The 15,143-nt window shown below is 42.1% G+C and overlaps 1 protein-coding gene across 2 annotated transcripts in view; it reads right to left on the bottom strand.

Annotated features, from left to right (window-relative positions):
* Positions 1-15,143, bottom strand: part of LOC120725964 (protein RCC2-like) — a 296,282-nt gene that overhangs the window by 1,917 nt on the left and 279,222 nt on the right. For both annotated transcript variants that reach the window (XM_040019100.1, XM_040019099.1), the window contains exons 8-12: positions 14,367-14,404; positions 8,583-8,703; positions 6,250-6,362; positions 5,848-5,896; positions 1,507-1,637 (exon numbers count right to left, since the gene is read on the bottom strand). In XM_040019100.1, coding sequence (XP_039875034.1) covers positions 1,507-1,637; positions 5,848-5,896; positions 6,250-6,362; positions 8,583-8,703; positions 14,367-14,404 — 452 coding nt within the window. The remainder of the gene's footprint in view (positions 1-1,506; positions 1,638-5,847; positions 5,897-6,249; positions 6,363-8,582; positions 8,704-14,366; positions 14,405-15,143) is intronic.

Below are 15,143 nucleotides of genomic sequence, written 5' to 3'. Positions count from 1 at the left end.
CATGAGTAGATGGACTAAAACAGCTCTATCAGACGGTGGAAAAATACAGTTACATTCCCTCCCCTAAATGAGCCTGATGCAGCGCATTTCTCCAGTCTGAGAGTAGAGCCCCAGTCAATAGGCAAATACAGCATTTAGACGTTCAAGATCATTGAAATAGCTGCACTGTAGCTCCAGATGTAATGATACAGACTTAAGGCAAGAGAAAGCAGCATGGAACTGCTCATTTGACCCCATTTAAAAACTTGATACCAATTAGAGAGTTCTGGGTGTAAATAATTTAGGAGATCTCTCTCACTGAACACACACAAATAATGTTATGTGCATGCACACATATATGCACATGGATGTGCATGGGCTCTGAAACACACTAAACTACGAATATATGCACACTCCTGTGCGCGCACACACATGTACGTGCGTAAAGATTCCGCTGTGCTCTGGAAACAGACTTCTTAATGAAGCCTTCCCGAAGTGAAAGTAGAGCAGAAATACATACTGGCCCATTTCTGCCTTCAGTACACCCTCCTCGCCTCTCTCCTCTCTCCCTCGCTCTCCCTTTCCCTCACCTTCTCCACATCATTTGTTTTATGCATGTTTCATTGTCTTTCTCTTTTGTCTCAATGAGTTAAATCACAACCCCTAATTTATGGCTACAGGCAAAGACACTTCTACAAACAAACTGGCTGATGAGAGGGGATGACTGAAAACATACGCGCTGAGCGGTGTGTGTAAATCTTAAAATGTCTGTTACTGTCTTTTTATCTGTGGTTATTTACATAAGAAATGACAGCATGTGTAAAAGAATGACTGCGATGCAAAATGAAAAAGGCTGCGCGCTCGAGGAGAGGGGAAGTGAGCAAGGGGGGTGAGAGAGAGTAAATCCAGTGACACTGAGTGGGGAGCACTCAGGTGTGGTGAGAGGATTATACAAAACCCTGAGTATGAATGACAGTAAACACCTGAATGACAGAGAGACGGGGAGGGGTGGAAGTGTGTGTGTGTGTGTGTGTGTGTGTGTGTGTGTGTGTGTGTGTGTGTGTGTGTGTGTGTGTGTGTGTCTTTGTGTGACAGTTTAGTGGCCTTCACTGATATTCTGAGAGGTAAGTGAATATATATTCACTCTGTTTTCACAACTGTGCTGCTTACTTAAGTAAAACTTGCTCTATTGTATCCATAGTATATACATTATGTCTCTCCCCCTCTCTCTCTCTCCATATATATATATATATATATATCATAAACTACTGATATGTTCATTTACACCATGCATAAAGAAACTGAAACTATTAAATGCAAAGCAGATTTGAGCAGCAAATGATGGACGGACGGTGAGGATGTCAACAAGGCAGGCAGGGAGTGTGGAAGAGAAAGATATCACTCAGGAAAAATCCACGGCAAGAGATAGGGAGCTGTTGGGTTAGCGAGTCAGTTAGATTTAGCTTTACAGTATGTAAGTCAATAAAAAGGCTGTAGTGCAAGAAAGAAGAGATATGTTTATCTTACCTGTGCCGTGTTTTCTTTCTCTGTGTGCTCTATTGGTGAGGGTTTTCTGACAAGGTCTCTGAAGTGAGGAAGGTCTCTGAAGTGAGTTTGAGTTTCTGGGTGAGCACACTGTCTGTTCTTCTTTCTGCTCTCTGAAGCACAAACACCTCTCAGCAATTTCAATATACGTTATAATACCTTTTTATGTTCTAAAACTGCATGTGTATGTTCTGTAGTCATCATATAGAGAAGCCGGGCGTCAGTTTCTAATTCTGTGCTGCTAAATGAGGTGTCAAACTTTAGAGCCCCAGTGATTTTTTTTTGTTAACCTGAATAGTTAAGTTGGAAGAAACAATTCTTTTTTTCTACAAGCCATTAGCAGGAGTGCCACAGCACACTCAGCTCCTGTTGTGGAAAGCTCAAATGTGTTTTTAACCTCTGGCTTAAGGTCAAATTCAGAAGACAGCAATGCATGTTGATTCCTGGATCTCCTCTTAGTGAAATCCCTCACCTCTAGAGCTATATCACTGTACAGCGCTGACTCTACATGAAGCGTGACCCCGTTTCCCCCACGGCGACCCCCTCCTTCCCTTCACGGCGTTGGAAGATAGAGGAGCACAGGGAAAGGCATGCCAAGGCAGTAGACACTTTTAAGCAAAGATTAAAGGTTTTTCTTTTTAATCAGTCATTTGGCAGCAATGTTAGCATTTCACCCTGGTGCTGCTAAGGATCAATTTTTAATGCTGCTGTGCACAGAGCAGACAGGGTGATTGGCAAGAGAGAAGCTATTTACAAAGGATCTATTTACAAATTTTCCATAGAAATATGCAGAGGGCACAATTGACATCTCTTACAGAATTTTAAATAAGCTCTTCTTTTTTTTTTATTTCGTCACAAGGCACGACCCCTTAGCGCCTGATCATCACTTCAGTGTGCGTGCGTGCATGTGTGTGTGAGTTTGTGCATGTGGGTGCACAGACTCACAAGTGCCTCACATATAAGAATAATAAAGCAACATAACTCTCTCCCTTGTGTTGCATTATCTTCATTTCTCCATCGTATGCTGCCAGGGGCTGGGTAACTAGGTCAATCAACCCTGGTGTAAACACATCACAACAATCCACCAAGAACATGCTAATGACAATGACTGCTTTTTAATTTATATCTCTGTCTCTCACTCTTCAGTTTCAGTAATACTACTTGACGGATTTCAGCTTAATATTGCATCCAGGTAAGCAAAAATTTTGGTAAATAGGAGGTAGTTATCTACTATACCTACTGGGCTTAAATATAAAATTGCCCCAATCAGCAATAACTAAAAAAACAATCACTTCATGTTAAGAAATGCTTCTTCGCGGAGGATTCACAACAAATCAACTTCAACCTGCAGTAAGTGTCAGGCTGTGTTTAATGGTGGCAGGTGTACAGGACAGAAGTGAGTCTTACACAAAATACAGCAAGCAAGTAACATCTTCAGAACTATACAAGTTCATCTCTGTGCAGACCCGACACCGGTGCCCTCCATGCATCCATCTTTAAGTCTACCCATGAATCAATCCATATATTCATCCATCCATCCATTCATTATGCAACCGCCTATTCATTCCTTATCCAACCATCCATTCATTCATGCAGTCAAACAGCCTTCGAGCCAACCAACCCACACACCATTGATCCAATGATTGACCCTGCATTGGGTAGATCAATACTCTCTTAAATGGCATCGTTGTAAGTGCTTAGGCACAATGGCAAGGCATTGTTTGTGTAGTTAATTTCCAAGGTAGCAAGGCCGTGCAGGGCTCTACCCCAAGTCAACTCTCTTTTATTCTCCACTTACACGATAACGTCAAAGCAAAGAAAGGGGGCACTGAAAAAGATATTGAGCAGAAAGCATCCTGTACACATGCAACAAAAGGGGCAGTGTTCCATGCAAAACTACTTGTAATGACCCAAGACTATTAGATGCTCCAGATAAAGATGCCTGTGGGTACAGCAGGTTTACAGACACATTACTGTACTGTCACACATGCAACTAGACAGGCAAGAGTAATAGCAAACATTCAAATATTTATAGATGAAAGAAATCATGATGCACATCACTGTAATGAGGTGCAGGCTGAAGGTAAAGTTAAACGGAACCATGACACATTTCACCTCGACACTGATATTATACTACACCGTTGATTTAATAATAATAAAAAAGAATTACCATACATATCACTAGTAAAGGTATTACTTAAACAATATTAACCTGAAGTAGCAGTAGTAGTAGTAGTACAGACTCACATCCTGTATATCATTGTGCAGCCTAATGTGGCTTGGTGTGCATACAGAAACTGTGATGGGTTAGAGCTGGGGCCGGGTCTTGGCATTAAATGAGTGGGACTCTGACAAGTCTTGGAGTTCTGTCACTGCAGTTCACAGGTCTTGTTAGCCAAGGTGTCGGCAGGGGTGGAAATAGCTGTGTGTGAGTGTATCTGTGTGTGTGTGTGAGCTGAACATTAGACAGCACTCCTACCTCCACCTCCTCACCTGACACCAGCAATAAAACTAAACAGGCCAAGGTGCTATGCTGTGTGCATGTGTGCGTGCGTGTGTGCGCGAGTGTGTAACTGCGTGTATGGATGTGCACATGGGAAAAGGGGGCATGTGTGCTGCAAGGTTGTTGTTGTTGCTGTCACCAATTTGCCGGGGCCTCCAGACGGGAGTAGGAGCAAGGTGACGGAGCTGTGGCTTGATAAACACAGAAGCCCTGCTTCGATTTCCCATCCAGTCCACTTTGGAAACACATGGCTCTTCTTGGGCGCTCTTGGCCCAGGGAAGAAGAGAGTCGCGGTGGGGGGGGGGGGGGCAGCAGGGGAAGAGAAGAGGGAGAGCCACAAGAGAGACACAGTGATGGGCATGTAGTGAAGGAAAATAGCAGTCAAAAAGAAGGCAGAGAGAAGAAGTGATGGAGGGGAGGTAATGTATGTGGTACAGCTAGGAAGAAGGTAGACAGAGGTGACAGGCCTGGTGGAATCAGCTCAGGTGTGCAGAGGGAGAAAAAGAAAGATTAAGAAAGGAGAGGGGAGGAGGGGAGTGATGTGAGAAATTTGAGTGAACCTCTAAACGTCTTACACTCTCAAAAAGATAGACACATACAGTCAACCGTCTCTTCACAGTGTGCTTCTTTCAATCTTTCACTCTTTCGGTCCCTCCATCTCTTTCTCTTTTGCCTGAAAAAAAACTTTGCAGTGTTCCGCTTTTCAAATGACATCAGAAGTTTAAAGACCAGCTCCAGCTGGAGGCGCAGAGGAGTGTCAGTGAGGGAGGTGGGGCACCGAGCTCCCCTCTGCCCCCCTAGAGAGTTAAGGAGATCACATTTTAACCCCCTCCAAACCCCACCCTGCTGCTCCTCTCCTCCATGCCTTAACACCAACATAAGAGGACAAGTGTGGGCTCTAAGCACCAGTGATCAAACACGAGCGGCTGCTGGGTACGCTAGGCTCAAGACTGTTGGCCTAATAGGATTGGAAGCCCCCAGGTGAGCCAAAGGACACCTCCAATCAGTGTGATTAGCCAAAGGCTGCTATAGCACCGACTGATGTACAGTACTAAAAAGGATCACATTGGTTGTGAAGAATGCAAGCAAGTAATGGAGTGTAGTGTCATGGTTGAATGTGCATGTCAAAGTGTTAGGCTGGAATGGCAGAGTTTAAAACTGCATGTAGTTTTAATGTGTCAGAACGATCTCGAGGTTTTGACTGTTTGCTAATCATTATTAAGTTCACAGAAGCGTATAATGTGCAAAGCTGAATAATAATCTTGGCTTTCTGGCTATGTGTAAAAAACAGAGTAGGCTGTGCATCTAGGCACATGGCCTTAATACAAGACTGCTCAAGCACAGGCACACATAAATGTGGATTTTCTATGAGTAAAGTCTCGCCATCCACATGTTTACTAACACATACATGAACGGACAAGCACACGAGCAACATGCCCAGATACGCACTCACAGACAGGCTTTTATAAACTCATCAAATCCAAAAAACAATTACCAGAGACTGAGCTCATCACTGACTAAGCAAAAGTCATTCAGCGTGTAAAACACACAATATAATTAGCACACATCAAGCTGCTGGGTCCTACTGTGCATTAATGATGCTTCCCTCTGAAGTGAATTATGGTTCGATGAGTGAGAAAGTGAGTGAGGAGGGGCTTTGAGGAGGAACAAGACATCATTTGGAGAAAAGGATGAGGAAACCAGTGCGGAGAGGAAATACCTGAGGTTGACTGGTTTATCTTTAGTGACGCAGTCTAACTGCCCCAAGATCAATTAAACGGAGAGACATGAATCTTTGGGAATGATGACGGGTTACTCACTTGTGGTGAGAGCCATGATGTGCCATGCACCACAGGCAACACTGATCACCTGCGAAAAAAAATCGAATGTTTTAAAATTTTAAAGTAGTGCAAAAATTCCAAAGACATAGCTTAGCTTTGACGTTTTTCCCCAAAAATTACCTGATGTTGTAAATTTGTATAAAAGGATAAGACAGTGAGAAATGAGACTCACAAAGATGCCTAAGACCTTTGCTACATATTTTCATACTTAATATAGCATTGATCTACAGCTCTTTGTGCAAGATGAGGTCATAATGTAAGCCTGCAGGAAGTGTAACTTCTAAATCAATGGAAAGCAATGCAGTGTGGACTTACCTTTTAAGAACTTACAAATATCCAGATAAAAATCATTTCTCTGAAAACCTTGAGGCACAAACGCACCTTTCGGCCAGCTAGTGGAAAAGGCTGGGGGGTCCAGAGCCCTTTGGGGCCTGCATGATATGTGACCCGGGAAACACAGGGGATCTGACCCCAGAGAAGCAGATCTCCACCTGCTAAAGAGAGCAAAAAAGAGGCAAAAGTTCTGAAGATAGACCAGAACACATGCAATTTCACGGTGCCGCAAGAGAAATAAAATATGAAAAATGAAATGACCTTACAGACTTTTTGTTTCTCATTCTAACTAGTGTATTAGCTGCTCCTAAACATCAGTCCCTGATCACATTTTTACCACACGCACATGTGCACATGAGCTCAACTTTCTTCCCTCACCACTGAATGGAGAGAACACATTCTCAGTTGGCACCTATTGAAAAAAAACGTATACATAATATGTGCTCACCTACTGCAAACACTCCAGCATCCACTCATACTAACTCAGTCTGGCTTTTTAAACCCACCACTAATAAATTTATATTTACTGCCTGCATTGAGGACTTTTAAATTATGGCGTACAATAAACCTGGCACACACATCTCAAAAGCTCTTTCAGGGGATGTTAAAGCAATATAGTAAGCAATTTTCCAAAGTGGATTACAAATTTCACATCCAGGTTTTATTGCACATTACGATAACTTAACCACATCTAAATGTTCCGCATAAATGGGAAATATGTGCTGCTTAATATGCTATTTTTCATTTTTTAAGAAGCGCTTTGCAAACCCTGCCAAGCGAGGGAGCCTGCTGGTTTGTGTGGTGGGGGAGTCAATAATCTTTATGAGGTGGATTTTAATTACAAGGAGATAACTGAGTATCCTCCTCACGGCAAGCCTCCATCAATCTCTATTCTGCATCAAGCTGTACATAGCCTTGGCACACACGCACACAGGCATGCACGCACGCACACACACGCTCGCTCGCACACACATGCAGACGCAGATACCCTTTCAGACATGATTGATCAATCAATCAATCAGTAATGTATTATTTTCATCTCAGTGAAGCAAACCTTATAAAAGCATATGAGACAGGCATTTCTGGATGAAATTTTACAACAGATGCAGCACTAACACATACATGTACATACACACAAAATACAAACACGCAGACACGTTTACCGAGACTCTGGCAGAGTAATCCGGCTAAAAAAGGTTAAGGCTGATGTTTTCCGTACGAACGACAGTCTGTGAAAGGTCAGATCAATCATGTGCTAAGCATGTCTCGTAAGCAATCCATAAAGCACTTGTTTTAAATAATAACATTTTATAGATCACTTAAAGACATAACTGTACCACAGGCAGGTATGGCCTCATGTGCCAAATGGTCTTCAGAGAGCCAAGAATTCAAATGGAACAAACTTAATATATGGCGAGTGCAGCTCATTTAATGATCCGGTGGCATTTCTAGTGAAACCGTGCACGCAGTGCCAGCAAACGTCTCCGTTCAACAATAGGCAATTCTTTTCTCTGGATGTTGCAGCATAGCAGTAGCATGTAAATGTGCCTTTCACTTGAAACAATTACACTGCCTTTTCTCTTTATGCAGAAGATGTTACGTTGGCCATGTAACCGCTTTAATTCCTGCTGAAGAAGAAGCAGTTGCCTGACACTTTGCAGTGGTGTAAATGTAAAAGCGAGCACATGGTTCCCAGCAGCGGCACGTGAGAAAATAACGAATAAGAGATGAGTTAAGAAATGATCTAGCGCTACCTGTTTTCAAACTTAGCAAAGAGTTTCAGCTTTTCAGGAATTACAGTAAAGACGACCAGGCCAGAGGGAAAGATGACATTTGCTTGGTGTGCCTCCTTATCTCTCAGTTGCTATGGCGGCAGTCTGAGATCTGAGTGGGGTAGTTTAGGGATAACTACTTGAATAACAAATCAATTCATTTTGTATATCACCTAACGGAAGAAGCTGAAACTGGGTGCAGTGCTGTGCAGTTTCATTTGGCTTAAGAGATATTGAGAGCTAATGAGGTTGAATTTGTGCTCCGAGTGATGTCATTTGAGGACACTGAATCCTTGTTGTGTTAATTAAAACTCAACGAAATAATGTAGATGAAAAATTTGCATGGCTCAAAGCCACAGTGAGGGGTACTACTGGGAAAATAAGGGTTTCAAGTTAATAAGTGGTTTTTATATATTACGTAGAGTGAATACAACTTTTAGGACTTTTTAATCACAATGAGAGATATTTGCAGTGACAATTAGACATTGAGGGTTTTAGTTAAGTAATGTTATTTAATTGGACTTAATGCTTTCAGGCCAAAATAATACAGCCGCAGGAAAGATAGGATCAAACAGTGGTCTTCTATTGCATTTTGGATGTCTGGCTCACCTGTGACAGCTGCACTGTAGCTGTCCCCAGCTCGTATCTGCGAGACCTCAGAAAGCTGTGAAGAGTTGAGAAGGCTAGGAGTCGATACGTGCATTCTGTCCTCTCCGAGTCCAAGCTGTCCCTGCAAGTAAAATAGCGATACAGTGTAAGTTACAGAAGTAGAATAAACATTAAAACAAAAGCCATTTCACTGCTTACAGATAGGATGTGTCACTATTTAACTATTCCTATAATTTTACCATTTTGCAGGCAGCAGTAAGTCTATCTTTCATCTGTTAAATCATGCTGCCCTGCCATTGCAAAAATGAAAAGATGGTTGTTATATTTGTCAAAGAGGACTTGTAGATCACCTGCTGAGTGTCATGAGCGCATTCCTGTAAAGCACTGTTATAATATCTGCTGTGTACTGCATAAATGAGATGGGCAACAGGCAATTCATCTTGGTTCAAATCGCTGTCTCTAAGGAGGAAGCACTATTTAAAAAAAAGCACACAGCATTTTTTTCATCATTCATAAGTCTACTTCTTTTTATGTTTCATTTACCACCCCTATCCAGCACAGAGCCTTAATAGCCATAGCATCTCCCACAGTACAAAAGAAGGCTTTGTTCCTAATTTACATCTTTCTGTTTGTTACACATTGTGAGGGTGTTCAGTTTGACTCCTGTCAGTTGCCCTGCTCCTCTCCGCTCCTGCAGAGATAAAGGCTTTCTGCACTGTGCACATCGGCATGCCCTGGCATATGTCTGAAAGTGAGCACAATATGTATGGGTTACTTTTGAGTCTATGTGTGCGCCATGCAGTAATCGGAGTCTTTAATTGGTTATTCATATGCGCGCGACTGTGAGGATTTGTAGATGCGTGGCAGCATATGTTCCTGCTGTGAGTGTGTGCATCTAAGTATTTAAGGTGTGAATGTCATTGTGCTTCCATCAGAGTGTGCCTGTGAAAGCTTACTTGCATTTAGGTGCACTAAGTGAACACATGTGTCCGTACCTGAGTCTGTGCATGTGTTTGTGCGTCTGCATGTGTTTGTACTTGTTTAAGTGTATTTTTGTGTGTCTGAGTGAATGAGCACTGTCAGGTGCTGCTCCATGCTGTGCCAGCTGCATCTGGAGCCATCTGTGTTGGGGCGCAGTGGGAGGGGAACGGATGACTTTAATGTACTTGAACCCCAGACAGACCTTTCCCAGACAGTCGTCAGTATGAAACCAAGACAACTGGGCCCAGTCAAGCTGAACTGGCTGATCTGGATGGTGAGCAGGAGACAGATGCTTTGGTTACACTGTAACCCCCCGGTCAGACTCACTAGGGAACCTTTGGCAGTCAGATACACACAAACACTACAATGTGTTTGTTTCAATAATAGAATAACACTGCTCTATATCGGAGAACACTCTCACCTCATTTTAGATGTCAGCCAACTTTCTACAGTACAATCCAGGTTTATTGTGTTTATTGCAAACATGCATGTATATGAAGCTGACAAAATTACAAGATTTAATTTATACTTCATTTGAGTTATCGGTTTAATGAACAAATTCAATTCCTTTCACAGTAATTAGAGCACATGCTATTGTGTTTCTTATGTTTATCAGAGAATTCAGCTCAGATTGCTGCTTTAGAATTTATGTAGCTAAAACTGGAGAACATGCTGCAGGACTTGCTTCCCTGTGTTTTTCACTTAATAAGTACAAAGACATTGTAGAACAAATTAGGTACAGGACATATGGCATGAAAGAAAAGAAGTTAGCCACACTGGCCTATAGACCAGTGGGTGACCCTCTGGCAACCTCTGCTACCTATGGCAAAAATGTGTCTTCTGCAAGAGGAATGATGCACTAAAAAAAAAGAAAACCTTGTGATTGCTTTGATCACTAGCACATTGCTGTAGTTACCCACAGTTTGCATGGAAGATGCCGTCTCATCTGCAAACACTCATTAATTAACCTCTAAGTGAAAGTGTAACTCAAAAAAGTTACACAGTAAAAGCATTTCCTGCTGAAACCAACATGTTTTAATGGTGCAACTTTGAATTTAGTTTTAGACAACCAACTGTCTCCATTAATGGTTTGCATGGGACTCACACGGTTTCACAACCACTTAGTGAGCACTTAATGAGTGTTTGTAGACTTGTCATTGTCTTCATGCAAAACACAGGTGACACTGGTAATTTGCTAATGGCAAAAGCAATCAAAAGATGTTTTTAATTGTGACTGCAAAAATGCATAAAATGTACAACTATTTTTGTGATATTTGTGCATTCTTGGGCTTTGGTTGTCAGGGTATTGCAGCACCCACTTGTTCTGAATTCTCTATCATACAAGAAAAATAAAGACATATCCATTCAAAATGACAACCACAGTCAACACTTTACCCACAAAACTAAAAACAACACAGTATGTCAACACATAATGCGCCACCACAAAGACAACACAGAGGCCCCGTAATGATCTTGCAGCAACAATATGACTAGTGAAGCACAAAATCAATTAATGCAGCAGTAGAATCAATAGGTGTCTCTCAGCCTGTATGTCCTGCAGTTAATTAATAAACAAAAAGGACATTAAGCAGTAGAGCATCAGAGTGTGGCAACGACTATCATCAGTCACAATGTGTGTACTGATGGCATTAGCAGGAAGAGAAAGGAAAAACATAGACAGATATAAATGTGAGCATGGCGAAAATACCAAACACACCCACAGGCAAAGATGCTTACACTATGTACACATACGTTTGAGGGAATGAGAATACATAAACGCACACTACACAAGCATGCATGAACACACACTAATGCACAAACAAACTCCTGCATAGTCACTTTCACACACTTCCGTGCAGGGAAGGACCCGCAGATCTATAGAATGAAAAAGGTTCAGTTTACAGCTGAATCCCAAACTGCATTAGCATCAATTTGGAATAGGCCCAAGGTTCGATGAGGCCTGAACTGTGTTGGAACAAGGCCCAGGGCTTCTACCACCATAAGGATGGCTTGTTTATTATTTACTATGTTGGATGAGTCACCCTCATTACAATATATAAAGGATTGCAGTAGACAGGCTAAATAGCCACACTGATCTGGAGCTATACATTACTTTTCTGTTGTAATTCTCAATTTTGCCCAATTAAAAACAATTCTTTAAAGGATTTTTAAAGTTTTTAAAATCATTGGTAATAATGTTCTGTAATTTGCAACTCATCTCATTCTCATCTCCTCTCGTTTGGTGCCTGCACGTTAAGAGGGTTGTTTCCCTACACCGTTAAGGTTGGGGAATGGGTGTTAGTGCTCATGTGTTGAATGAGAGTTCAGAGTATTCAACCTTCTTGGAGTTCCTAGGCATGATGCTGGAAGGTGGCCCAGCCCAGCACTACACTGCCCTAGAGGATGTAGGGAATAACAGTGACCCGGGGGCCTGTGACTGGGAGGAATGGCCTGCTCAATCTAAACCTGAGGGGCGTTTTGTTGTTGGGCTTCCTTGTTAACCACAGTTTATCCATTACAAACACCATGTTAGGGCAAAAGGGTATTCCTAAATGCACTTGGCACAAGAACGCCCTAGGTCAGAGGTAGGTGATCGATTTTGTAACTGTATCATCAGATCTATAGTCATGTGTCTTGGACACTTGACACTTGACACGCGAAGGGAGGAACTGAGCTGTTAACTGCTCCCCACCTGGTGAGGTTGGATCAGGTGGTCCAGTAGGATGCTGGACAACCCTAATGTACCAAAATGCATAATGAGGGTGTGCTCGTCAGGCAGAGGAGCTTTTCAACGCTCCTGCAGAACAGCAGTCCAAGAAAGCTTGGGGACACTGAATCAGAGTGGACCACGTTCTGTGCCTCCACTGCACAGAGACGGGGGCTGCAGGATGGTTGGTGTCCGTCATGACGGCAACCCCTGAACCAGATGGTGTACACTGGAGGTGACGGCAGCCATCAAGCTGTAGAAAGACTCCTACAAGGCTTGATTAGGTTGTTGAACTTAAGGAATTAAGTCAGTTGACCCTGCTATTGCACAATTGATATCAGGAAACAGCACAAGGCTTTAAAATGTAGATTTTCTGTATTAGGGTCATGAAATAAGCTACACTGGGTTCGGTTGTTATTTATTTAATCCAAAGAATGGGGTGTATGTCAAAGCAATGGTTTCTTCCACAAAATGAATGATATATCAATTTTAGCTCTCTACTTGCCTTGACGCTTATTTGCTACCACCGTTATTCTGTTAGCAGATTGATTCTGGCTGTGGCAACTGCTCTCTGACATCATTCAAATTCCTTCTCACCTCAATCATGTGATACCAAGCAGGCCGTCTGTCTTTTAGTTTCAATAGGAGGAAAACAATGAGATTTCTATCTGTAATACTATTACTACCCTTAAAAGGGTTATAGCTGTCTGGGTTTACCTTGGTAAGGCAAGAGAACTTTATTAAGTTTAAGACCTTTTGTTTTTTTCATTTTTTCTGCTTCTACTGATACATAAGAGCCTTTAAGCCCCAGAGAGAAGATATCAGCCTACTAAAGAAAAAAAGTTTAAGATGTCCCCTCATTTCACTTCTTCCTGTGCAAAAAAACAAAGTGTTATCTCTCAGAAGGTGGAACCTTTCTGATTTTTTTTAATGTGTTGACGGGAGTGGTTTTGGTGTGGCACTATGCGGCTGATTACAGGGGGAGACTTAATCAGGTGGTGCAGTCTGTCGGGGGCCCCAGGGGCCGAGAGTGTGCTACATCCTGTCAGACTACACAGAGAAACAATCAATCATCAGAATGGCTCCAAGACAGAAGAGAGAAGAGGAAGATAGAAGAGATGGAAGAAGAGTAGGGAAAAATGGAAGGGAAAGAAGCAGGCGAGGATGAGTGAGGGAGGACACTCGACGAGAGAAAGAACATCATGGAGGAAAGAAAAACACTGTGTCCTTGCAGAGACTAACTTAAACTTATAAAGGCATTACAATGCTTATGAAAACCCAATGAGTGTAGTTAGACTAGGAGCCATCCTGCAATGTAAGAACATAGTGCAGAAGCCAGGCACACGTCAAAGCTCATAACAACTGATGTCTAACATTTTTATTGCGCCGCCTCTCTAACCTTCACCTACATGTTTGTTTCACTGTCCTGGCAAAGCCTCATCCTGTCACATTGTAAACACGATCGCATTTTGGCCATGGTTTCAAACATCCCCACAGATAAACACCAGAGCCAAGAGGAAAAAGAACAAGTGAGAGATGGGAAGAGAGAGATTGAGGTAGGCCTAGGTTTTATACTCTGTGGGCTTTGTCTGAGGGCTGTGTAATGATGCAGCTCTTTAAAGAACATCTTAAATAAAAGGCCAGAACAATCCTTAGTGACAGGTGGGATTTTTTTTATCTAAAAGAGGAGTAGGACGGGGCCAGCTAACACACGTACACACATGCACATACTTTTGGCTATGCACATTTGAAGGGGCATGCTCATATATAAACATCAGAGGGTCCCATAAAGAGGATTTCCTGTTCTGCCTATGTGAAGCAGAGGAGTCGAAATGGACAAACAGCAGAGCCTATAAAGGTGATTTATAGAATTTAAATAGATGTGCATTCTTGGCACACCATAAAGGATATTAAGTGCTCAAATGGAGCGCTTGGAGACAGAAATGTTTTAATCTACAATTTTCTCCAATTATCTCAAAACAGGACACAGTTAAAATGACACAAAGAGAACATATGACATGAACAAAAAAGCCCGGAGTCCAGTTCTAAGTCTGCCAATCCCAACAGGACCAAAAGTGGAAAAATGTTTGGCTTACCTCTTGCCCCATCCCCCAGGAGAAGACATTCCCACCATCTGAAAAAAAAAAAACAAGTGAGAGAGAGAGAAAGACAGCGTGAGGAAGAGAGAACACAGTAAACCAAACAGTCCACAACAACTCAAGTGAGGCAACAAATATAGAAAACTGAGGTTAAAATAGAAAAGAAAAAGATAAAAGAAAAAAAAAAACGAAGGGAGAGAAGGGAAATGCGCAGCTGACAAAAGTGGCTCAAGTATCATACATCAAGCACTTGTTACCTCTCCCGGTGCTTGTGATTGCACATGACTGCAAACAAGTCAGTGATAAAAATCTGAAGAAAGATGAGACCGATCGGGCTGGCTTTAAAGATCATCAATCACAGCCCTGTAAGCTCAGATATTATTAGTTCAAGTAAAGCTGCACTCTTCCATTTTATGGACATCATAAAAGACTTTGGGGGTGGGGGTATATAAAGGTGGAGTGTTGGAGATCCCCCAGTGTTTTAACTAGGACTGGGATGAATGTGTTTGGAAAAGCAGACCGGATGGATGGACAGCTCTAATGTAGTAACGTTAACTGAATCACTCACTCTGGACTGGGTTCCCCAGGGGAAGGAATGCAGGATGGGAGTGTAAGGCCAATTACAATATGTTAGACTTAGTGAAAGTGTATAATATTAATAATAATCACAATAATAATAATATGATAATGATAAACAACATGCATGTTTGCACAGCAACATTTGTGAATATGTTTTATGAACTTTTTAGTATTTATAGTGTAAGTGGGAAATTA

Source organism: Simochromis diagramma, unplaced genomic scaffold, assembly GCF_900408965.1.
Source record: "Simochromis diagramma unplaced genomic scaffold, fSimDia1.1 OVJJ01000822.1, whole genome shotgun sequence".
Taxonomy (NCBI): domain Eukaryota; kingdom Metazoa; phylum Chordata; class Actinopteri; order Cichliformes; family Cichlidae; genus Simochromis; species Simochromis diagramma.
The sequence above is the reverse complement of the archived record's forward strand: the minus strand, read 5'-3'. Positions and strand labels throughout refer to the sequence as shown.